This window comes from Amblyomma americanum, chromosome 8 (assembly GCF_052857255.1).
Source record: "Amblyomma americanum isolate KBUSLIRL-KWMA chromosome 8, ASM5285725v1, whole genome shotgun sequence".
Taxonomy (NCBI): Eukaryota; Metazoa; Arthropoda; class Arachnida; order Ixodida; family Ixodidae; genus Amblyomma; species Amblyomma americanum.
In genome coordinates this window covers 127,541,258-127,566,371 of record NC_135504.1, presented here as the reverse complement: position 1 = coordinate 127,566,371, position 25,114 = coordinate 127,541,258, and the positions used below count along the sequence as shown (strand labels likewise).

At 45.3% G+C, this 25,114-nt stretch overlaps 1 protein-coding gene across 7 annotated transcripts in view; it reads left to right on the top strand.

Moving 5' to 3' along the window:
* LOC144102076 (uncharacterized) overlaps window positions 1-17,756 on the top strand; it is a 91,402-nt gene extending 73,646 nt beyond the window's left edge. For 4 of the 7 annotated variants that reach the window (XM_077635356.1, XM_077635358.1, XM_077635355.1 and 1 more), the window contains one exon: window positions 16,567-17,756. In XM_077635356.1, coding sequence (XP_077491482.1) covers window positions 16,567-16,771 — 205 coding nt within the window. In that variant the 3' untranslated portion in view covers window positions 16,772-17,756. Of the gene's footprint in view, window positions 1-689; window positions 3,060-12,424; window positions 12,571-16,566 lie in introns of those variants that run through there. The other 3 variants (XM_077635360.1, XM_077635359.1, XR_013308167.1) reach the window with 2 other exon arrangements.
* Window positions 17,757-25,114: the final 7,358 nt, after the last annotated feature.

Sequence of the window (25,114 nt, the reverse complement as noted above, 5' to 3'; positions counted from 1 at the left end):
TTTGTTTCCGCATGCATTTTTTTTTTTAGTTCGTATTTGAAAATGTTCAATTCGTTTCGCAGTTCGTTTTAGCATTTTTTCTAAGATATTCGATTTGCTATGCATTTTGCTAATCTCTACCCTTTTTTTTAAATGAAATAAACACTACTACTTACTGTTCAAATAGTATTAAATAGCTGTTTTTATTTTTTAACATGCTTACTGGAGACTGATACCATCAGGCGGCTTTGTGTCAGCTTGTTTTCGCATAAAACAAAGTACTGTGTCACTCAGGGAATTTTACAAATGCATTCAGGGAAAACCTGGAAAACTCAGGGAATTTGGAAACGTCAACTTGGTAGACACCCTGATTAGGATCGATAACCATTCATTGATGTGGTTCAAAAGCCAGGACATTTTCCAAGTGTTTCTTATAGATGCAGCCGCCACTGAATCCTCTGGGTCCGCTGCGTGCAGAAAAACAAGCAAAGCGAAAAACCGATTTCGGCAAATGTTGTTTGATGGCTGAAGGCCAGAATGGATGATTCCTCTATTCCAATAGAGATATAGTCGCGGCAGGTCAACAATTTCCCTGTATATGATCATTCCAATGAACTTCAGCATCTCCAACGGATTCACCTCTTCCCATGAGCTGTCACGCCGAGCGTATGTTTGCCTGTCCAAAATCTTCATCCAAGCGTACTTCTTAGTGTTTTCGCAGTCTTCTTCATCTCCGCCGTGTGGAACATCAAGAAGAAGTCGAGAGGTCGAGCAAATCTCCGAGCGCCGCTCCGCAGCGATGTGCCGACATGGACGCCTTGCTGTCATATCGGTTGAAAAACACGGTGCAACCTTGAGCATTTGGCAAACTATCTTGGCCATATGTTGTGAAGGCCCTGAAGAACAAAAATAAACCACTCTCATCGATTACAAACCGCATGCACCCCAGAAAACACAGAGCGAACGAAAACAAAACTCACATGCGAATACACGCTTACGTTCCAGGCCCCTGAGACGAAGTCTTGCTGCCGGAACGGAAATCCGACATTTTTACATTGTTGTGTGACTTATCACTGCTTCTTTTGTCACAAAAACTGGAACCGAAACCGGCCGAAGCACTCAGTGTCGGATTTCGATTTCGAGGAGCATGCGGCGATGCTGACACTATGCGATGCGGACACTATGAACGGATGCTGCTGCGGCCGTTCGAAGTTTTATTTTTCACGGCGCCCCCTCACGTTCTAAACTGAAAACAAAAGCTGCAATTATGAACTTGGTTCCATAGAAAGAACCTAGATGGTGCAGCATGTCCGCAAGCGCGAAATAAATTTTCGGCGGCTTTTTTTAAAACGTCGGTCATGTGCGCCCGGTCGCCTATGGCGCGATAGCGAAAGAGTTAAAGGACTGCACTCACCTAATTTAAGTCGCATGTTTTCCTCTTCTTAATGCTTTGTTAGGCATTAGAATACATGGCTCACCCCGTGGGTTGTGCCTATTGCCACCAAATAATTTGTAATTTAATTTTTTCTCTCATGCTGTTTTGGTTTCATCAACCGAGCGATAGCTGTGATGTGTGATTGGCCTTTAGGTCATGTGAGGCTCGAAAAAAACTGCAAAGTAAGTACTGATACGCAGCTGCAATTCACTACAGCACTTAAACCAGCCTACTTCAAGAGCTGGAATGATAACAAATTACGTATCTACTGTTATATTGCAAGCTTTTTGTGCCTCACGTGACCTTGTGGAAAACCTGTTCCCCCCTCCGTTTCGACACGGCCGACCGTTTTCATCATCATGCGTCAGGACAGCACCGGCTGGGCAAGAAGGGAAGTCTCCCTCATGGGGGAAGTGGAAGCAGTGATGGGAGCGCCACCTCGAAGGTTACGCGGAACTCCGCGGAGCCAGCGAGAGGCTCTTCGGGATAACCAGCCTCACGAGCAGTGGCAGCCGCATGCTCTCGTCACCTTCTGCGGGAGGCGCACGGAGATCCATAGTGCTTTGCCGCTGGACTTCTGGTTGAGCACAGAAAACGCGTGCTCTCGGCACCTTTCCCAGCAAATGCTCGGGGATGGCTTTGCCGCAAGAATGCGGCGCGCACGGGAACACCCGGCCGCCACTGCCAGTGTATAGAAATGTTCATCACCTATATCTTCGAAGTCGCACCCCTGGCCCAGTTGGTAAGTTGGAAGCGCTTTTTATGTAGCCTTCTACTTCTAAGGAATGCCTAGTTGATGTTCTGTAGCTAGCTGGCCCGCTCTGTATATTATTTGCCAGTGTAGTAAATAGCGTATGAGGGACATCCCCGCAAGAGGATGATTGTGAACTGTGCATCACCACGGACCCGAGCACCCGCGCCTCGCCGTGCGTGGCATCGCCGTGTCAGGGGAAAAGGGGATCCTGGTGGTTGAGCCGATGCCGAGCGTTTGGACCCTTAAGGCCCCTTGGCGGAGGCAACACACCACTTTGGCCCCAGCTTCCTGCAGACAGCACCTCCGGCCTGACCCGACCGGGGGAATCCGCAGTCGCCTTTTCCTATCCTCCTCTCCATCTTTCACTTTCCTATCTCTGTCTCACAACTCTCCTATATCCTACTCACTCCTTGGTTTTTCCTGTTTTCCTGGCGGCGAGGGTTAACCTTGTGAGACCAACTACCCTGAGTTGAGTCATATTTGGTTATAGTTGAGGTGTACAGCTGGCGTGGGCAGGACTTGCTTTCAAGTTCCTGTCCCGTCCCCTTGTTGGACTCCGTGGTGGGTGGCTGGCACCATGACCGAATAACTAAATTTTCTTTATGGCTCCCCCCCTTTCAAAACCTGATCGCTCTCTGAAAAGAGGGCAGAACGAAGCAACAGACTTTTTCCCGAAAAAGAAAACAACCTTCCCAAAGTTCCATGTCATACATAGTACAGTAGAAGGAAAGCAGGCAAGAATACTATCCCCCTTTCTTGTGTCAAAGTGCCTAACAGATGCACTGGGCCCCGGATATAAGCTATCGAAAATGGCCAGTGGCGACTTATTACTAGAAATCCGTGACCATACCCAAAACTCCAAGATCTCAGACATTCTCTCTATTGGAGACATCCCAGTTTCCATAACAGCCCACAGATCCCTCAATACCGTCCGTGGTGTCATCTCAGAAAACGATTTCATCCATCTAACAGAAAAAGAAATGCTAGAAGGTCTCAGCGACCAAAATGTCACAGATGTCTATCGAATTAAAATCCGCAAAGACAACAAAGAAATAGATACTAAACACCTGGTACTCACATTCAGCACAAGCACATTACCTGAAACCATCGAAGTCTGATACCTTAAAGTTAATGTCAGACACTACATTCCGAACCCACGCAGATGCTTCAACTGTCAGAGATTCGGGCACGGCTCTCAGAGTTGCCGCGGCCGCAAAACCTGTGCGAAATGCGCTTCTAAGGACCACAATTCAGAGGAATGTGACGCAGCACTGCGCTGAGCAAATTGCGAAGGAGACCACGCTGCGTACTCCAGGGCGTGTCCGTCCTGGAAAAAGGAGAAAGAAATTATCACCATAAAGACCAAAGAAAACATTTCATTTAAAGAAGCCAGGAGGCGTTTTGCACTAACCAACACATTCTCGGAGCCATATCTGGTAGTCGGCGATTTTAACGCTCACTCCCCGTTTTGGGGAAGCGAACGCTGTGACTCTAGGGGCAAAATAATCGAAGATTTTCTCCTCTCAAATAATGTCTGTCTTTTAAACACAGGAAAGGCCACATATTGTTGCCCAAGCTCAGCAAAAATGAGCTTCCTTGATTTAGCTTTCACATCACCGTCTCTTTTTAACGATTTTAAATGGGATGTTTTAAATGATCCTCTGGAAAGTGATCACCTACCCACTGTCATCAGGCTCTCGTCTTCCACTCCAGTCATCCCCACAAGACCACGGCGCTGGAAATTTCACCTCGCTGACTGGTCACTTTTTACAGAAAGTGCCACTCTAGATAAAGAATTTTCTGAAGACCTCAGCATAGATGAAATTAATGAAAGGTTTACTACATGCATAATATCTGCTGCAACACTCGCTATACCACAAACAACAGGACTCGTACAGAAGAAACACAAAGTATGATGGACACAAGAATGTACATTTGCAAAAAAACAGCAAAATAAAGCATGGGGCACCCTGCGTCGGTACCCCACTGCAGAGAACTTACTCACTTTTAAGAGGGCCAAGGCGAGAGCGCGGTACGTGCGCAGGAATGCTGAGAAAACCTCCTGGCAGAAATATGTGTCCTCTATAAATAGTTCAATACCATCAAAGAAAATGTGGGACAAAGTTCGTAAATTCACTGGTGACCATAGTTCCTTCACACTTCCGCTTTTGACAACACCCGGTACACAAACATCGTTGGAAGAACAGGCCAATTTATTGGGCGAGCACTTTGCTGAAGTCTCAAGGTCATCCCACTACACAAACACATTCCAGAAACACAAAGCTATAGCTGAAAAACAAAAACTTCCATTCGGAGCAGGCATGCAGGAAGACTACAACCAGCCCATTACGCTCCAGGAATTAAATAGGGTATTATCTTTCGGTAAAAAGACAGCACCAGGCCCAGACATTGTGCATTACAATATGCTTGCCCATCTCTCTGATACTGCCGTACAGGCACTGTTAAAATTCTTCAATAAAATATGGATGACTGGCAGAATACCTGAGGAGTGGAAGAAAGCAGTAATAGTACCTTTTCTGAAACCCGGAAAACCACCAACAAGTCCTGACAATTACAGACCAATAGCCCTCACCAGCTGCATTGCTAAATCTTTTGAAAGTGTAATAAACATTAGACTCACCTTTGTACTCGAATCTCGGCAACTATTAGATGTACATCAATGTGGATTCAGAAAAGCATGCTCAACCACCGATCACCTTCTCCGCCTAAGAACACCATACGGGAGGCGTTCATCCACAAGCAGCAGTGTATCGGGGTCTTCTTCGACATGGAGAAGGCATACGATACCACGTGGAAGTTCGGCATCCTCCGCGACCTAGCAGAGCTAGGTATCCGAGGCAGGATGCTGAACTGCTTGAACGACTTCCTGGCTAACCGCACATTTAGAGTCCGCCTAGGAACAACTCTCTCCATGACTTTCACCCAAGAGAATGGCGTACCCCAAGGTTGCATTCTAAGCACGACACTCTTCGTAGTAAAAATGAATTCGTTAGCCAAAGTAATACCCAAGTCCATAATGTATTCGGTTTATGTAGATGACCTACAGATAGCATGCACTTCCTCCAGCATATCGTCCTGCGAGAGACAAATACAAATCACACTAAATAAACTGGCTGCTTGGGCAGAGATAAATGGGTTCAAGTTTTCTCCTCAAAAAACAGTAGCTGTTCTGTTCTCATTGCGACGAGGCCTACAATTCAATCCCAACCTATACTTGAATCAAGCCACACTACCAATTAAACCAGAAGATAAATTTTTAGGACTCACTTTTGACAAGAAACTCACATTTCTACCACACATTAACAACCTTAAAAAGAAAGCATCCCAAGCCCTCATTGTATTAAAGGTGCTCTCGCGAAAACGGTGGGGGTCCGATAGAACATGCCTATTACACATCTATCGCTCTCTGGTACGCTCCAAGCTGGACTATGGGTGCATAGTATACGGTTCAGCAAGAGCATCCTACTTGAAACGACTGGACCCTGTTCATAATCTTGGTCTGCGACTATCAGCTGGAGCATATAGAACATCCCCGGTAAACAGTCTTTACATTGAAGCTAATGAGCCTGCACTAGAGGATAGAAGAGTCACACTGACATGCGCATACGTCCTAAAAACCCGTTCTCTTCCTAAACATCTCTGCCATCCCATTGTTACCAAGTGCCCATCCAAAAGATTATTCAACAATAAACCACAATCCATCCGGCCACTAATAATGCGCTTTGAAGATAAATGTGAAGAGTTAGGAGTACTGGATGCCCTGCCGAATATTGCACAAAAATATGAAAATTTACCACCATGGTACAGCCTGCCTTCAGTGTGCGAATTCACACTGACACACTTACATAAAAAGGAAATGCCACATCAGCTCATACCACAAGAATTCTTTGAACTGCAGGAAAAATATGACACCTTCACAGAATTTTACACTGATGGGTCAAAAACAGAAAGTCATGTTGGAAGTGCAGTAATTCAAGGAAAAAATGAAAAAATGATACGACTGCCACAGTATGCATCGGTTTTTACTGCCGAGAGTTATGCAGTCTTTGTAGCCGTAGACCAAATAGTAAAAGAAAACATTAAAAATAGCGTCATTTACACCGATTCACTGAGTATGCTCAAAGCGCTGCACTGTAGAAACGCTGCTGAACCCATTATAGGAAACATCATACATAACATAATTAAAATAAAAAAACAAAAACATAACATTATATTCTGCTGGGTGCCCAGCCATGTTGGAATTGTCGGTAATGAGAGAGCAGATGCATGCGTAGCACAAGCTCGAATTGATCAAATAAAACAAGATAACATACCACGCAGGGATTTTTTTAAATTAGTGCACAGTAAACTCAGAATTAAGTGGCAGGCTGCATGGGAAGAACAGGCAAACAACAAACTGCATTCTATAAAACCCGTTTTAGGAGAATGGAAATCATGTAGACATCAAGAACGTTTCACTGAAGTTATTTTATGTCGGCTACGCATTGGGCACACACACCTTACACACAACTTCTTACTGACAAAACAAGACAAACCTCTCTGCGAAATGTGCGGCGATGTACTCACTGTAAACCACATTTTAATTTCATGTACAAAACTGGAACAACTGAGGAAAAAATATTTTACAACACTCTACAATGAATACATCCCATTGCACCCCAAGTTGCTTTTAGGTGATCAAGCACTGGTTGATCTTTCAAGTATTTTTAAGTTTCTTAATGAAGCCAATGTTTTAAACAAACTCTAGTTGTAAAAAGTGTAACATTTAACAAAAACCTAAGCTTGTGTTTGGCGCATCATAGCCATAGTTGCTTTTGCGCCATTAAAATCAATATAACTAACTAACTAGATCATGTAGACATCAAGAACGTTTCACTGAAGTTATTTTATGTCGGCTACGCATTGGGCACACACACCTTACACACAACTTCTTACTGACAAAACAAGACAAACCTCTCTGCGAAATGTGCGGCGATGTACTCACTGTAAACCACATTTTAATTTCATGTACAAAACTGGAACAACTGAGGAAAAAATATTTTACTACACTCTACAATGAATACATCCCATTGCACCCCAAGTTGTTTTTAGGTGATCAAGCACTGGTTGATCTTTCAAGTATTTTTAAGTTTCTTAATGAAGCCAATGTTTTAAACAAACTCTAGTTATAAAAAGTGTAACATTTAACAAAAACCTAAGCTTGTGTTTGGCGCATCATAGCCATAGTTGCATTTGCGCCATTAAAATCAATATAATTAACTAACTAACCTTTGTTTCCATCGAGCACGAACCCCTCCACTCCGCGGTTAGCGAACGGGAACGCTGCATCCGCGGTGTACTAGTGCGGGGGTGGAAGGCTGTCCCCCCATATTTCCACAATGGCAGCCCAACCTGTGGCAAACTCTTGGGACGAGGGACGACAGTCAGTTCGGTTCGTGGAATGCCTGCCAGGATTTGGAGCAGCATTAGGCCTGACTCGAATTAGGAGTTGCTAGCAAGGCTAAGGTGCTTTCTTGACAGCGAGATGAGCTATTGTCCTTCGCCCTTTGTTGGCACCGGCAAATGTCAGAGCGAGTAGGCCTATACCAATCTCACACAGAAAAGTAAACAGCGTAACAAGGTTGCTTAAACTCACCTTTGTTCAGGATATTTTTTTGTCCTGAACCAGTTTGAACAGGTTCAATGCAGTCTGAGCCGGTTTGAACCAAAACAGAATGGCTTTTCGGAGCCGAACCCGAACCAAGCCTGAAAAAAATCTAGCTTGACACCCTGATATCGGGAGACAAAACATCTGATTAAGAAACGCGAAGCATGAAGGTGTCTTACCCAACAGACAGAATAGAACTTGCAGAGCTATTAAAGTTAATCAATAATCGCTAGGTAGCTGACATAAGGAAGTTTAGTGTGGAGATTAATCAATAAGCGCAAGGTAGCTGACATAAGGAAGTTTAGTGTGGAGAGGATTGAGCATGCTCTAAAGAAGAGAGGTGGTCTAAAAATGGTGAAGAAGAAAGTAGGCATAGGCAAAAACCATATGTATTCATTAAGAGACAGAGGGAAATGTCATTAGCAATGTGGTTAAGATAGTTAAAGTAGCCAAAGAGTTCTACACAGATCTGTGCAGTAGCCGAGGTAATCAGGACGTTAATGAGAGACAGTAGTGCACAGCACTGGCACGTCCCGCCAGTAAGGAAAGAGAAATTAAATAAAGCGTTAGGATCAATGCAAAGGGGGAAAGCTGCTGGTGAGGATCGGGTAACAGGTGATCTCTTGAAGGATGGAGGGGAGATTGTGCTAGAAAAACTAGCCATCCTGTATACGCAATGCCTTATGACCTCGAACATACCAAAAGTTTGGAAGAATGCTAGCATTGTCTTAATCCATAAGAAAGGAGACATCAAGGACTTGAAAAATTAAAAAATTACAGACTGATCACCTTACTCTTCGTTACTTATAATGCATTTACTAAGGTACTGATAGAGTCAGGACAATCTTGGACTTCTGACAACCAAACGATCAGGCAGGCTTTCATAGAGGATACTCGACAGTAGACCATATTCACACAATCAATCAGGTGATAGAGAATTGCGCAGAGTATAACCAACCCTTATATATATATCCTTTATAGATTACGAGAAAGCATTTAGATCAGTGGAGACCTCAACAGTCATACAGGCATTGCGGAATCAGGGTGTAGAAGCGCCTTATGTAAAAAAATACTGGAAGATGTGAATTACAACTGCATAGCTACCATAATCCTCTATAAAGCCAGCAATAAAATTCCAATAAGGGAGGATGTCAGGCAAGGAGGCGCGATCTTGCCAATGCTATTCACTGCCTGTTTACAGCAGGTATTCGGAGGCCTGGATTGGGAACAGTTGGGGATAAGGGTTAATGGAGAATACCTTAATAATCTGTGATTCGCTGTTGACATTGCCTTGCTGAGTCACTCGGGAGATGAACTGCAAAACATGATGAATGAGTTAGACAGACACTGTGGGTGTAAAAATTATGCCGAAAACCAGCGTAATGTTGAACAGTCTAGCAAGGGAAGCGTAGCAGGGGGCGGCAGTAAGTTAGGTGGGCCGATGAGATTAAGAAGTTTGTGGAGATAGAGTGGCCGATATGGTTAATGATATTGTATTGTAAATTGATATGGTTAATTGGAGAGATATAGGAGAGGCCGTTGTCTTGCAGTGGTCGTGTCCTAACTGATGATGACCCACCTATGACGGTGTGTTAAGTGGCACTTCGCCCACATGGAGGTTCAGGCCAGAGCAAACTGAGGGCACAGTCAGCGTTTGCCGCGTGCCTTCGCTCTTGCTCCAAAGGAAGGGAGGTGCATTTAATCAAGAGCACAAGTGCTATTACACACTAAGCTGCATTACAAGACGCTGTATTTATCTCCAGACCGCAGTACTACCCATAGCCTGGCCATAGCACCCAAAAGCAGGCCCGTGGCACTGCATGCACAAAACATGCGACTATATACGCGTCACGGCACAGCTAAGGGTGATTGCATGCCACACAGCCAAACATAATATGAGGGAGGATGGGGAATGTGTGGAGCACATCTTCATGAAGCAGGCCACACGTTGCCACCGGTAATGGCCAGCAATGACGGGGAACCAACCAAATCAGGCCCTTCCAAATATGGAGCATCAGCGCTGCCCCGGCGGGCGACCAGACTTCACTGGGGCTTGGACTCAAGCATACATACTAGGTGCACACGTTAAACCACCCACGTTCTTGGTCCCTCAGCAGAGCCATGGCACCGGGAGGCGAGCACTATGCACCTTTCTGCTGCTCGATTCGGTGGCAGTCTCCCCGTTCATGCCGCTCGTGGCCTCTCGCCTAAACAATGCCCCAAAATGTCACTTCGAGTGTCTCAGTGGGGATGCGAGGTCGAAGCGGGAAGAACGGAAGGGGGGGTGATTTACACCCCAATCCCCACACAGTTCAGTTCCATCGCTGCAAGCAACACTCGTGATGCATCAGCCTCTCGCTAAACAATAACATGACATCTGAGCTTTTAGAGGTAAAGTTTCACTTTTGTTTTGTCTGACAGCTTCATATTCGAAGTTTAGTTAATTTTTTAATGATTATAACATTTCACTCTACACATACAGCTCCATGTATGAAGAATCGTGCATTAGTTGCGTTAAAATCGACAGCTGGAGTTCACCAGACGGCCAAGATAAACTCAAGTGAGTTTTGACCGCGTTGGAATGCCACGCTATACCACCTAAAAAAAGGAGTGTAATTCACCCGTGGAAAATATTATTAGCAAAAAAGAAACTCCAACTCCATACTGAAATAAGCACCTGAAGTCTTTCAAATTTTCAACAAATAAGAATCAAAGTTGTCAGCCCGTAAATATAGGCAACCACTAAGAGAGAGATGTAGCCAGAGTGCAGCCACATTTGCACATCCATGAAAAGGCTCATGGGATGCAATAATTTGCCATTTAGAACAATTTCTTCAGAACATAGTCGTTATGCAAACAAATTTCATGCTGCTTGCCTTTTTGATGTCTACATGATCTCGAAATTCTTTCAAAGGAATTCATTAAAAGTAGGGGTGCACAAATGTTGAAATTTTTTAATACGAACTGGTTACAAGTGCGAAGAAGAACTGCCTTCAAATATTGAAAGTTTTAAAAAAAAGATAAGTTGCCAAGTGTCATTGTCCTTACTTTTTTCAGAATAGTGTGTGGCCTTTGCAACCAAAATAAATAAAGCTAGGCTGACTCAGCACCATGCAAAATAACTGTGACATACTCAGAAATGTGCACTGCTTGATTAGACAGCATAACAGTATGTAACCTGTTAATCTGGTCCTGCAAATTGAGTAGCAAAATGAAATCCATGATGGGCAGTAAAATCTCATTAAATGCGAACTTCAAGGGACTGGAAGAAATGCACGGATTGCCCAAAGGTCGAGATGTAAAATGCGCACCCTTCTCCCCTCTCAAGAAAAATAACTGCCAAAAATGCAATGAAGCCTTGTGAGGAGACGCCATCGTCCAAAAAGCAAAAAGACGACTACGAGCTTGTAGTTTCAGCTTGCCGGAAGAGCAATGCGGACGTAAGAACAGCAAGACTGCTTCCAAAAAGAAATGACCAGCAATGTGCCAGTTGGCAACTGAAAGCAGTGTGCGCCTGGATTCGGACGGCTGGCAAATGTACGGCCAATAGTAGCCACTGGAAGTGACTCTAGCTAATAGCCGCTGTCGACATGGGCTGACGGCGAAACTAAGAGATCGAAACTGTGTGGCCCGGCTGCATGGGACCTCTTCTGTTATCGTCACAACTGTTATTGCTTGCTTGTCAGTGGTGTGTGGGTCAGAATGCTCCATGAAATAGTCAGAACTTTTAAACGATTGCTTGCCCTGCCAATGGCACCCGGGAACGGCATGCGAAATTCAGAAAGTGGGCTTTCCTGCATATCACATTTCACCGAAACAAGGTGGCACAGCTCACATCAGAAAAGTTTTGAAGGCGACACGATGAGTGCCATGGGTGTGGGCGTTAAGTATATGCAACACATTATGTAAGGATCAAACAAAATACCATGCACCTTCGCATTGCAATTGTTTGAAGCGGCTGGTCGGCCATCATGTTCTCATCACGTGTGATATGTGGGAAAGACCACTTGCGAAATTTTGCACAAAGTCCAAGCCTAGCCGCAACAGAATGTGATCACTCTATATGATAAATGCAAGGAAAGCGAAGAGTACACCTGGTTGCTTCAGACTCAATCTTCGGATAATTTTTCAGATATTGTCACAGGAGAAGATGGAGTGGGCAGTGGTGCGGCCATTATTAAGTTGTTCCTTCACCTTCAGCCATATTTTTATATTCCTCGGCTTGCCACCCTGTCACATTTCCACCCTACGCCACTGCTCGCTTTGTCTTCTCCTGTCACATTACCCCGGGGCAGAAGGAGATTGTCCCAACCAAAGGGCAGCAATAGAAACGATGAAGCAGTGATGCGCATGAGCAGGAAAGGATGGAAGGGGCTGAAAGGCTTGTTGCTGTGATAGATGATGAGGCGGCCTAGGTGAGTACAGGCCTACAGAGCTTCAGGCCCACCTGTGCCAAACAGCCAACGGGGGAGATCCTTGGACGTGCCGAGCGGCAGGGCGGGGGTCGTCATCGTGTAGTCTGGTGTTCTTCTCTTCTGGGCAGCATCTGGTCGTCATTGAGTCATTGTCAGCATCTGTTTGTTGGCAGGTCATCATTGTCATTGGCCAAGGCGGGGTTGAGCGGCGAGGTGGGTCGGAACTGTGGCTGGCTCTGAGCACGGCATCGCATACCAGGAGCACTCTACCTGACACCTCAGCGAACATCAGACTCTGGAGCTACAGGGAAAGATGAAGGTGGTACTCAGCACCTCCATCAAAATGTAACAGGGTGGCAAGCCAAAGAACATGACGTAGCTGAAGGTGAAGGAAATGATTTAATGGCCAGTGGGCCTAACGCGTGTGCTGCATCCTGCACCACTGCCCGCTTCATCGTTTTCTCCTGTAACAATATTGTGGTCTTGCCAGGATCGAATTTCTGAAAGTCTGCGCAATATTCAATTGCTGTCAAATATTCAGAAATTCTCAAATATCTATTTCTTGAATCGAATATGAACCAAATAACAGACATATTTGAAATATCAAATATTTGCAGGTGCCTAATTAAAAGTTACTTGCACATTTTCAAACAGCATACAAGTATTTTCAACGAACATTTCAAGCAGATGTTTTTAAATTTTTTTCAAGAAAAAGCAGCCTTTAGAAGAACTTTTAATACAAATGATTTTGACAAAACTTGCGAGCAGCGAAGAATTTTTGTGCTAGTTGACTGCTCAATGCCCCCTTTAGATTCCTTACATGCAACTATTGATCTCAAAAAATGCTGGCTTTCAGATATCGTAATTGTATTTTGCAAGTTGTTCACCTTCAGTGTCCTTCTATTTTGTTCATCTGTCATTAATCGTGGCTTTGTTGAATTCTATCACAAAGTGGCAGTTGCTTGATTCAAAGTTACTGGAGCACACATAGCACTTTCTTAGTCCACAATGACACATCTCCAACCAACACTTATTTCATTTAAAACGTTTCAGAGTCTGCTCTGTTTCTTCTTCAGGGGTGACAGGGGCTACAGGCTTGCGCCTTGAAGTACCTGATGAGGAGGAAAAAAAGAGCCCAAGGCATTGTTTACAAAATTCCTTATGCCGACTGCGACCTAAAAGAAGAATCCAACAACACAAAAACAATGTTCGCAACTTCGCAAGAGAGTGCAACCCAGTAGCCAAGCATTCCGAAGAAACCACAGTCCTCAGCTCCAAAACAAATTACCGAAAAAAGCTCTTTCTTGAATCTTGGTACACTTAAACCTGGATATAACGAAGTTGAAAAGAGACCAGGATTTTTTTGTTAGATCCGGGTTTTCGTTACATGCAGTTTTCACAAGAAGACTCGAAAGGGCAGTGCAGAACGGGAAAAAAAATATGAACTAAATAGGTGAAATCACCTTGCCAATGTTTACAGCAAATCCCTGTTGCTCAAAGTCATAAAAGCGGATAAACATTTTGCAATTGAGCTGATAGCGCGACTGCGGCAGCAGCCACCACCACCTCTGCCACTACGAGTGGGATGGGGAGAATGAGAGGTGGGCCGAGCTAGAGGAGAGCGTGCGTGGTCACGTTGCCGCCGTAGACTGGCCGTGGAGGCACATGCTTCTTTCCACATGTTTCCTCTCTCGCCCGCCGCTGTTGTCCCTGGAAACGGACTCTTCGCTTTGCGTCGCCGGCGCTGTCTGCCATCCCCCTCTTGACGCGCAGGGGCAATTGGCTCCGGAATCACGCGAGCAACTGCATGGCGGCGATGGCTGCACACAGCTCGCGCCGTGTCTTTATTGCTATGGTCTATTGTTTTTCCCTGCTTTTGAGCATGAACTGTTTGGTGCCACGTGGTATGACGTTCCAAAAGCGAAAGCAGCAGAGACGTGCGACAGCGCTGGAGCACGACGCGTTATGTCAACTGCGTTCCCTCGCTGCGATCGCAGACCTTCCTTTCATACCACTTCGTGCCTTATCGCCATGAAAGTTTTCTGCCAAAATTTGTAACTCAGCACAAGCTAAGAGGTAGTAGGCGTAGCGAGTTCATTATATCAAGGTCAGCCGCCGCAACACCTTTGTTACATGCAGGACTCAAATATATGCGCTTCAATGGGGGCGGTGCTGAGGTATTGAGAAACTTTGTAATATCGAGAAATTCGTTATATGGAGCTTCGTTACATCCATGTTTAACTGTATATTCAAACTGTCCCAAATAATGTCAACCACAAAAGGGGCAACCTGCCCCCTTTGTACGTGCAGGGACTTCGCTCCGTAGCTCAGAGAAGGAGAAAAGATGCAAGTGGCCATCCCTGCCCAGCCCAGCACCGTGACTCACAGCTGTAGACCCCAGTGTCAACGTCCTCGGCATCTCCCGCACCCTTCACAACACCTCACTCCTTCTTTCCTCCCCACCATGTACTTAAAGATGCAAGCCCACAGCCCCTATCATCCCTGAAGAAGGAGTCGAGCCAGCTCCGAAACGTTAGGATTTTAAGTTGAAAAGTTTTGGTTGGAGATATTTCACAGTTTACTATAAGTTGTCAAGCCAGCTCCAAAACGTTAGGATTTTAAGTTGAAAAGTTTTGGTTGGAGATATGTCACAGTTTACTATAAGTTGTCAAGCCCAGCCAGATAGGCAGTTCTGTCGAATGTTTAGTTTTCAGTCCACATCACACTTGCAGGAGCATATAAGTGCATATGGACAGTTTCTGTGGCACATAATGTTTACTGCCGCAGGCAGTATTAAAGGGGCTCTGAAACACCTTCTGAGGAGAGTACATGAACCAGCATGAACACTGGAGCCAAATAATACACTTCTACACGCAGCAGAGAATCCGCATTCGCACGCCGAAGTTGGCGAGCCCTTTCTGGCGATCTTTTCGTGCTCGTGCTCTCCTCTGTCTCACACTCCTGCATACACTGTTTAGGAGGCCAGCCACTTGTTTCGCGCTGGCGAGTCGGGAAACTCTGCCCCCCTGGAGCATTCCCACACACGTTGGTGGTGGGCAGGCAGAGGGGCGTCAACCTTTAAGCGTGCAAAAAGTGACGAGAGGAGGGGGAAAAGCGCATAGATACAGAAATTCAAATGTGCCAGATAACAGCTTCTACAAAATGCATTGAAAGAATTCTTGCTGGATGATATTGTGAAGCAGCATCCTTTAACATCCCATGCACATCGCACCTTTACTGACAGCCCCTTTCAGAGCCCCGGTAACATTGTAGGCCTGAGATTCCAGTTTTATTTACATACAATTTTATGCAGTGCGGTGCTCTGCATTCTGCAATGTCTCAACAAGGAAAGTTGTTTTCTGCAGCTAGTAACACTTAGCTTGCCCTCATTATGTACCCCATATTGTGTGTCCCTGCTGGAGAGTTCCAATGGAATATAGCAGAATCTAGATTATACGAATATCAGAGGTTGACGAAAAATGCTTTGTGCACCTAGAAATAATACCATAAAAATCTGCACGCTCATGCATTGGAAATCCATCTGTGCATATCTGTTATGGCTGATAAGATTTATTTACAGCCGCACTCCACTGGTCAGTGCTCACGGTGCATATACTGCAAAACTGACAATCACAGTGCCAACAGTGGCGGGCTGTATGCGTGCAACCACCCTACCCTTGCAGTGTGTACTATATGTTGCTAGCATGTGTGGTGCCAGCGATATGAGGGCAGCGTTTAGTGCTCATAGGTAGGGTGGCAGCTGCTGCGTTTGTGTCATTCGTAGTGGCATGTGAAAGTATTTTTAACACCCAAAATTCTACACATTGTACACAGTGCAGTTAGCCGACGGGATTTTATGAATTTATATCATGCTGAAATTTATTTAAGCCATGATTGAGATTCTGCTGTAGCAAGAGTTAAGTGAGAACACAGCAAGCTATGGAAAGAAAAATGATAGGTGTAACGTTAAGAGACCGAAAGTGGGCAGAGTGGGTGAGGGAACAAACACGGGTTAATGACATCCTAGTCGAAATCAAGAGGAAGAAATGGGCTTAGGCAGGGCATGTAATGTGAAGGCAAGATAACCGCTGGACTTTAAGTGTAACGGAGTGGATTCTAAGAGAAGGCAAGTGTAGCAGGGGGCAGCAGAAAGTTAGGTGGGCAGATGAGATTAAGAAGTTTGCGTTGCGGGCATATGGTGTGCACAGCTGGCAAAGGACAGGGTTAATTGGAGAGACATGGGAGAGGCCTTTGCCCTGCAGTGGCCATAGTCAGGCTGGCGATGATGATTATGTGAATCCTCTCTCTTCCGCAGGCCATGCGGTGTGCACGTTGAAGGCCGCTATGTAGCTTGCGTTGGCCCTGGCTATGGCGTGCGGATCTGGAATCTCTTCACTGGTAACCCCGTGGCCGACATGTGGTACCACAGTTCGACAAGCGTCACCATGGCGGACGTCTCGGGCACAACCTTCGTTGCCATTGGGTCGGCAGACGGCCGTGTGCTTGTGTTCACCTCCTAACGGTGGAGCGTCTGTGCCTGCACTTCTTGCTCGACCAACGAGTGTGTGCGTGTGCGTAAATGTGCATGCGCAGATCAAAAGAGGCATCATGCATCTTTCTTCGAGGGAATGGGCGCCTGCAAAGTACACTGCAGCAGCATGTGAAATCGCATTTGCCTTTACGGTAACAGCAAATGCAAACTGCGCTGAAACCATGTGTTGTGGCATCTGCCGAGTGCATGTGCATATGTACAGGGTATCCCACGCAGTGTGAGTGAGAGTTTAATATTGGTGCAGTCAGAATCTGTCACTCTTCAGCAGCAGGAAAGTTGCTCACAGGGTCCAAAAACACAGCGAGTTCTCAGCATCAGACCAAGTGAATTTGGATGCGTCAAGTGTAGTGGCCTTCATCTCTGCATTCCTCTTCAAAGTCATCTTCAAAAGGCAGGCCACCTGTGGCTGTCATTCTTCCTTATGCAAGGGCAGCTTGTGGTATAACTGAACGAGATTTCCTTGTGTTCATCGTGCGTCTTCAGTGCAGAGTGTTCTTTAATGGGTGCTCTCTTATTCTGTTATGGGCATGATGTGACTGCTTGTTTGACTTTTACTCACAGCAAGTGTGAGTGCAGTCAGCACATGGACAGGCTGCACAAGCTGACAGAGTTGCATCTGGACTGACTGATTGTTCTCTTTACTCCGTTAGTAAGCTTGCAAGTGCAAGTGAATGATCTGTGATGTTTCATTGTTGTCAGTGTGAACTGCTGTTATGTGTGTTTAGAGTTTTTCTTTATATCTAGTGCGTATCATCTGTTTTATACATGGGAACTGCATTCTAGCGGTTGTTTTTATGGGCTTGGCAGGCACAAGTCTATGGCAGGTCTTCATGTGAACCAGTTTTCCAAGAGTTGTTACAGTATATATAAGCGTAATTACCACAGGGTCACATCGAACCTGCCTAACTGGAGTCTCGGGAAATAAACAGCAGAACACACTTACCATTACCACAGACTGGTCTTTTCCTGTAAAACTGGGGCATGCAAAGCAGGGCTCCTGAAACCAGACTTTGCAAAACCCTCAAGCTCTTTTCCCCGCAAAGGGGCGTCTGCAGCTTGCAGGCGTTGGTGAGTGGCAACACCATGGGTTCCCGAGCATCCGCAGGGACATCCCCGCAGGGGGATGATGATGAACAGTGCATCACCACGGACCCGAGCACCTGCGCCTAGCCGTGCGTGGCATCGCCGTGTGCGGGGAAAAGGGAATCCTGGTGGTTGAGCCGTTGCCGGGCGTTTGGACCTTTAAGGCCCCTCGGCGGAGCCAACTCACCACTTTGGCCCCAGCTTCATGTAGATGGCACCTCCGGCCTGACCCGACCGGGGGAAATCGGCAGTTGCCTTTTCCTGTCCTTCCCTCCATCTTTCTTGTTCCTATTCTTTTTCATAACTCTCCTGTCTCCTCCTCTCTTCTCGGTTTTTTCAGTTTTCATAGACGGCGAGGGTTAACCTTGTGTGGCCAACTGCCCTGTGTTGTGTCATATTTGGTTATAGTTAGGGTGTAAAGCTGGCGTGGGCAGGGATTGCTAGCAAGCTCGTGTCCCGTCCCCTAGTTGGGCTCCATGGTGGGTGGCTGGCACCATGACCGAAAACTGAATTTTTTATTTCTCCCCCCTTTTCCAAACCTGATTGCTCTCTAAAAAGAGGGTGGAACGAAGCAGATTTTTTCTCTGAAAAGAAACAAACATTTTCAAAGTTTCATGTTATCCACAGTGAATGCGAACAAGAGCAAGCCTGAATAATATCACCATTTCTTGTGTCCAAATGCTTAATAGATGCCTTGGGCCCTGGTTACAAGGTATCAAAAATGGCCAGCGGCGACCTACTCCTTGAACGGCGCGAGAACATCCAGTGTTTTCGAAACTCTCAAGCATTGCTTTCATAGGGGACATCCCTGTCTCCGTGACTCCCCACCGATCCCTTACCACAGTCAGAGGCGTTATCTCAGAAAGTGACTTCATCCATTTAACAGAAGCCGAAATGCTTCAAGGGCTCACCGACCAGAATGTGATTGACATTCACCGAATCAAAATCCGCAAGGATAATAAAGAAATAGACACCAAACACATGGTCCTCACATTTAACACCAGCACTTTGCCCGAAACGATCGAAGTTGGATATTTGAAAGTCAATGTCAGACATTATATACCCAATCCCCGCCGATGCTTCAACTGTCAAAAGTTTGGCCACGGCTCACAGACCTGCCGCGGCCGCAAAACCTGCGCGAAATGCGCCTCGAAGGACCGCCATTCTGAGGAATGTGACGCAGCACTGCGCTGCGCAAACTGCGAAGGAGACCACGCTGCGTACTCCAGGGTGTGTCCGTCCTGGAAAAAGGAAAAAGAAATCATCACCATAAAGACCAAAGAAAACATTTCATTTAAAGAGGCGAGGAGGCGTTTTGCACTTACCAACAAATTCTCTTTCACAGCAAAACCAAACTTCGTTGATGTGGTGCGCAGGTGCATAGTACTACAAAGCACTCCGGCACCTGCCAAGACCACTTCCACTGAGCCGATGGCAGGGCCCTCCAAGCCTCAGGCAGCGACAGCGAAGGCTGCTCTGCCACCATCAAAGCAGGGAGCGCCGGTCCATGGGTCGGCATCCCGCAGGACTTCCACCTGTCGGGGGAGGCTTGAAACTAACACAACCGCGGCTTCTCCGCGGCCCTCCAGCACCTCTGTTGAGGTGATGGATACAGCTCCCACTCCGCCTCTTCTACAGAAGCGGAACAGCTCTCTCGAGTGAAAAAAAGACAGGCCTCTCATAACGGGCCCAGAACATAAGTAAACCTCGTATCGTTCCACTCCAAAAGGTAAACATGGCTTTTTTAGTTCAGTGGAACTGTAGAGGCCTGTTGAGGAATTACAGTGACATAACAGATATTTTAAGTTCAATGTTGCCCGTAGCCTTATGTCTTCAGGAAACCAATCTAGGTCCACGACATATGAATATCCTGAAACATTACAAAACTTTTAGACGCGATCGCTAGCAGGCTAATAGACTCTCAGGGGGCGTTGCGATTGTGGTTCGAAGTGGCGTCCCTGCTCGAGAAATCAAAATCAGTACAAAACTTGAAGCTGTTACGGTCAGGATCATCAGCTATAAAACAAGTACTATCTGTTCTGTATATATTCCTCCACATTTTACATTAACGGTTCATGATCTACAAGAACTCATTCGTGAGCTTCCACAATCATATTTAGTAGTTGGGGATTTTAACGCTAACTCCCCTTTTTGGTGAAGCGAGCGCTGTGACTAGGGGACAAATAATCGAAGATTTTATCCTTACAAGTAATGTATGTCTTTTAAATGTGGAAAAGGCCACACACTGCTCCCCTACCTCAGGAAAAATGACCTATTTAGATTTGTCGTTTACTTCACCTTCTGTTTTTAACGATTTTAAATGGGATGTCATTGACAACCCATACAGTAGCGATCACCTCCCTATACTAATCAGTTTAATATCTCCACCGGAAATAATCCCCACAAAACCGCGACACTGGAAGCTGCATCTAGCAGACTGGGAACTATTTAGAGCAAAAGCCACTTTACAAAATATAGATTTAGAAAACCTGACCACCGATCAGATAAACGAAAAGTTCACCAATTGTATCGTAACGGCTGCAGAATTAGCTATTCCACAGTCTTCTGGAGTAGTGCGACAAAACCACAAAGTGTGGTGGACAAAAGACTGCAAGGAAGCAAAAAAACAGCAAAATAGAGTTTGAGGTAAATTTTGCAGGTATCCGACACATGAAAATCTCGTATATTTTAAAAAGGCAAGAGCTAAAGCTCGGTACATCTGTCGCAGTGCCGAGAAAGCTTCGTGGCAGAGTTATGTTTTATCTATAAACAGTCAAATCGCATCATGGGAGCAGGTTCGAAAATTAAACAACTTCTCACTGTTCACAATTCCTCTTCTGACAACACCTGGCACAGAAACAAGCATAAGGGAACAGGCAGACATTTTGGTTGAACACTTTGCTGCAGTTTCCAGTTCATTGCGATATACGCAGTCATTTATAAAACACAAAAATGTAACCGAAAAATGAAGACTTCCAATAAATGGAGGTGAAAAAGAAGAATACAACAATTTAATTACTCTCCAAGAAATCAATGCTGTACTGTCTGCCGGAAAGAAAACTGCTCCAAGAGCCGACCAAATACACTATGAAATGCTCGTCCACCTTTCTGAGCCTGCCGTAGAAGCACTTTTAAGATTCTTTAACAAAGTATGGGTTTCGAGGAAAATACCTGAAGCCTGGAAAAAAGCTATTATTGTACCATTTCTCAAACCTAATAAAACTCCAACATCTCCTAGCAGTTATAGACCCATAGCCCTTACCAGTTGCCTCGCCAAATCCTTTGAATGTGTCCTGAATATAAGATTAACTTTTGTCCTTCAATCCTGCGATCTTCTAGATATCCTTCAATGCGGTTTTAAAAAGGGATGCTCCACAACAGATCACCTAGTCCGTCTAGAAAATACTGTCAGAGAAGCTTTTATCCACAAACAGTGCTGTCCTGCGGTCTTTTTCGATTTAGAAAAAGCTTATGATACAACATAGAGGTTCGGGATTCTCCAGGACTTAGCTGAGCTCGGCATCTATGGCAGAATGCTGAACTCCCTTAAAGACTTTTTGTCTAACCGTTCATTTAATGTCCGCCTGGGCTCAACGCTTTCGAGAAATTTTATTCAAGAAAATGGAGCACCTCAAGGCTGTATTTTAAGCACTACCCTCTTTGGTGCAAAAATGAACTCTCTTAGTAAAATAATCACGAGGTCCGTTATGTACTCAGTCTATGTAGACGACCTTCAGATAGCTTGTACATCCTCCAATGTATCAACATGTGAAAGACAAATACAATTGACAATAAATAAACTAGCAGCATGGGCGGATAAGAATGGTTTCCGGTTTTCCCCACAGAAATCAGTGGCAATTCTGTTCTCATTAAAACGATGATTACAGGCAGATCCGACCCTACATCTGAACGACACCGAGTTGCCCGTAAAAAATGAGCACAAATTTTTAGGTATAACATTTGACAAAACTCACTTTCCTGCCTCATAATAATGCATTAAAAAAGAAAACTTCCCGATCACTGAATATACTCAAAGTCCTTTCACATAAAAACTGGGGTTCTGACAGGGCAAGCCTTCTAAAAATCTACCGCTGTGTGGTACGATCCTGCTTAGACTGGCAGTATATTATATGGTTCAGCAAGGCTATCGTATTTGAAACGACTTGACCCAGTGCACAATTTAGATTTACGCCTTTCAACTGGTGCTTACAGGACGTCACCTATAAACAGTCTTTATGTTGAAACCAACGAGCTGTCACTTACAGACAGAAGAGCCATGCTCACATGCTCGTACATTCTAAAAATTCGTTCACTGCACAAACATATTTGTTACCCCATCGCTACAGAGTGCCCATCTAGAGTACTCTTTAACAATAAACCGCAAGCTACCCGTCCACTGCTCTTACGATTCGAAGACATACCAAAACCTTGGCGTACTAGACATATTGCCAAGCATTTCTCGAAGACGAGGTCCCCTTCTGCCATGGTACAACTTTCCGGAAATTTGTGATCTCACTCTGACAGACTTCCGTAAAAAACAAATTCCACAAGAACATATGATACAAGAATTCCTCACACTTGAACAAAAATACAGTAATTACGCAGCTTTTTATACAGACGGCTCAAAAACAGATGCTTACGTTGGAAGTGCAGCGGTACACGGGAATTGGTATAAGATAGTAAGACTTCTACATTGTGCTTCAATCTTCACTGCGGAATGTTACGCTATCTGTGTAGCCATAGAAAAAATAGTAAATGAGAACCTCACCAACAGTATTATTTACACAGACTCGCTAAGTGTGCTCACAGCCGTTCATTCTAGAAATGCAATAACCCCGCTGCTTGGCGACCTCATACACATTACAAGAGCCATAGCTCAAGGACAAAACATAAGACTCTGCTGGGTACCAAGTCACGTCGGCATAAAGGGCAATGAAAGAGCAGATTTGTATGCTGCTCAAGCTTGTGGCAGGCAAATAAAGAATGCAAATGTGCCCTATAAAGATTGCATGAAATTACTACAATGTAAGGCAAGGAAAATTTGCCAGTCCACTTGGGACAGCGAAGTAAATAACAAGCTACACTTAATAAAACCAGTGCTCAGTGAATGGAAGTCATGCGTGCATCAGAAACATTTCGACGAAGTCATTATCTCCCGCCTCCGTATAGGCCGCACACACATTACTCGCAACATCCTGCTAACAAAAGAAGACAAACCAGTTTGTGCATGTAGAGATGAACTTACAGTCAATCACATTTTAATTTCATGATCGAAACTGGAAAAGCTACGGAAAAAGTGATTCTGTCTGTTTTATAACCAATGCATCCTTTTTCATCCATCACTGCTCTTAGGTGAAAATGCAATAGTGGACATGTCCTGCGTTTTTAGATTTTTAACAGAAGCTGGTGTTCTTAAAAATTTGTAAAACATGACCCAGTGTTTTGCTTGATGCACCTCATCCACTTTCTCATTCCTGAGAAAAGGGCTGAGGTTTTTTATTTTGATTGGTTGGGGGCATCCAGTCCTTGCCCAGCCAAGGACGGCTGATAAGGGTACCCAGCCTCCTTTCAATTTAATATCTTGTTTTGCTCTCAATACTGGGCAGAAGGGTATAACCTTTTAGGCATTCTACACCGCCATATTTTTTATACCTTTGTAAAAATCTACAGAAAACAATTTCTTATACCTTGAGCTTGGCGCATGCTAGCCTTAGTCGCTTATGCGCCATTAAACTCAACTCAATCTCTTTTGGAGTGCTTTCCGGGTTCCCCAAGCATCTAAATCCATGCATGCCTCAACCCCTACCCTTACTTTTGTCCACCTTAGGACAGGTTGTAATGTGACTGCTCGAAGCGAACTGTTCCTCTATACAGCAGCCAGTCAATATTTACTGAATTTGAGCATTTTTTGAGGAGGCGTGCATCTGCATGGTCTTTTTTGCTGATATGTTGGGCAGTAAGACACACAGAATTCCTAGGAAGCTATTATGCAATAGCGTTTAAGCGGTTTTCATGCAGCTGACAGTTTCTCCATAATGAAATTCCCTGAATGGTCAGTTGGGGCCAACCAATCAGACAGCAGCGCCAAATTTGAAAGGTTATGTGACCTTGTGACATCACATCCTGCCCACCGGAATGCGAGCCAACTGCCCATTGCTGCCAAATTCAATGCAGTTGCCCCCTGTGCACCGTGCTGCTGCACATGAGCCTTACAGGAGTTTGGGAAGAGCAAGCTGGGACTCGCAAGACCCACCGCTTGCTGTGCTTGAAACAGCCACCTGCCGGGGCACATCACTTAACCACTGCACCATTGCACCAGTAGTGGTATGAGGACTCCCTGCAATCTAAGAATGCGGTTGAGAGAGCCGTGACACCATTATCAGTGGGAAAAAAAATTAAAATTGGTTTTTGGGGCAAGGAAATGGCGCAGTATCTGTCTCACGCCTCGGGGGACACCTGAACCTTGCCGTAAGGGAAAGGATAAAGGAGGGAGTGAAAAAAGAAGAGAAGAAAAGTGGCGTAGTGGAGGGCTCTGGAATAATTTCGACCACCTGGGGATCTTTAATGTGCACTGACATCGCAGCACACGGGTGCCTTTGCTTTTCGCCTCCATTGAAACGCTGCCACGATCGAGTTCACTCGGCTACTCCAGATCAGTAGCCAAGCGCCCTAACCACCGAGCTACCGCGGTGAGTCATCAGTGGACTAATAATAATTGTTTTTTTGAGGAAAGGAAATGGCGCAGTATCTGTCTCATATATCTTTGGACACCTGAACCGCGCCGTATCTTTGGACACCTGAACCGCGCCGTAAGGGAAGGGATAAAGGAGGGAGTGAAAGAAGAGAGGAAGAATAGGTGCCGTAGTGGAGGGCTCCGGAATAATTTCGACCACCTGGGGATCTTTAACGTGCACTGAAATCGCACAGCACACAGGCGCCTTAGCGTTTTTCCTCCATAAAAACGCAGCCGCCGCGGTCGGGTTCGAACCCGGGAACTCCGGATCAGTAGTCGAGCGCCCTAACCACTGAGCCACCGCGGCGGGGATCAGTTGACTGCCAAATCTGAAATCAGGAGGGCACAACCAAATTTGAAATCAGTAGAGCACCGTCGAATTTGAAATCAGTAAGGCACCGCCAAATTTAAAATCAGTAGGGCACCGCCAGATTTGAAATTATGATCTCCCCCAAAACTTTGAAAGTAGGCCCACCCCAGGAAATGGATTCATCA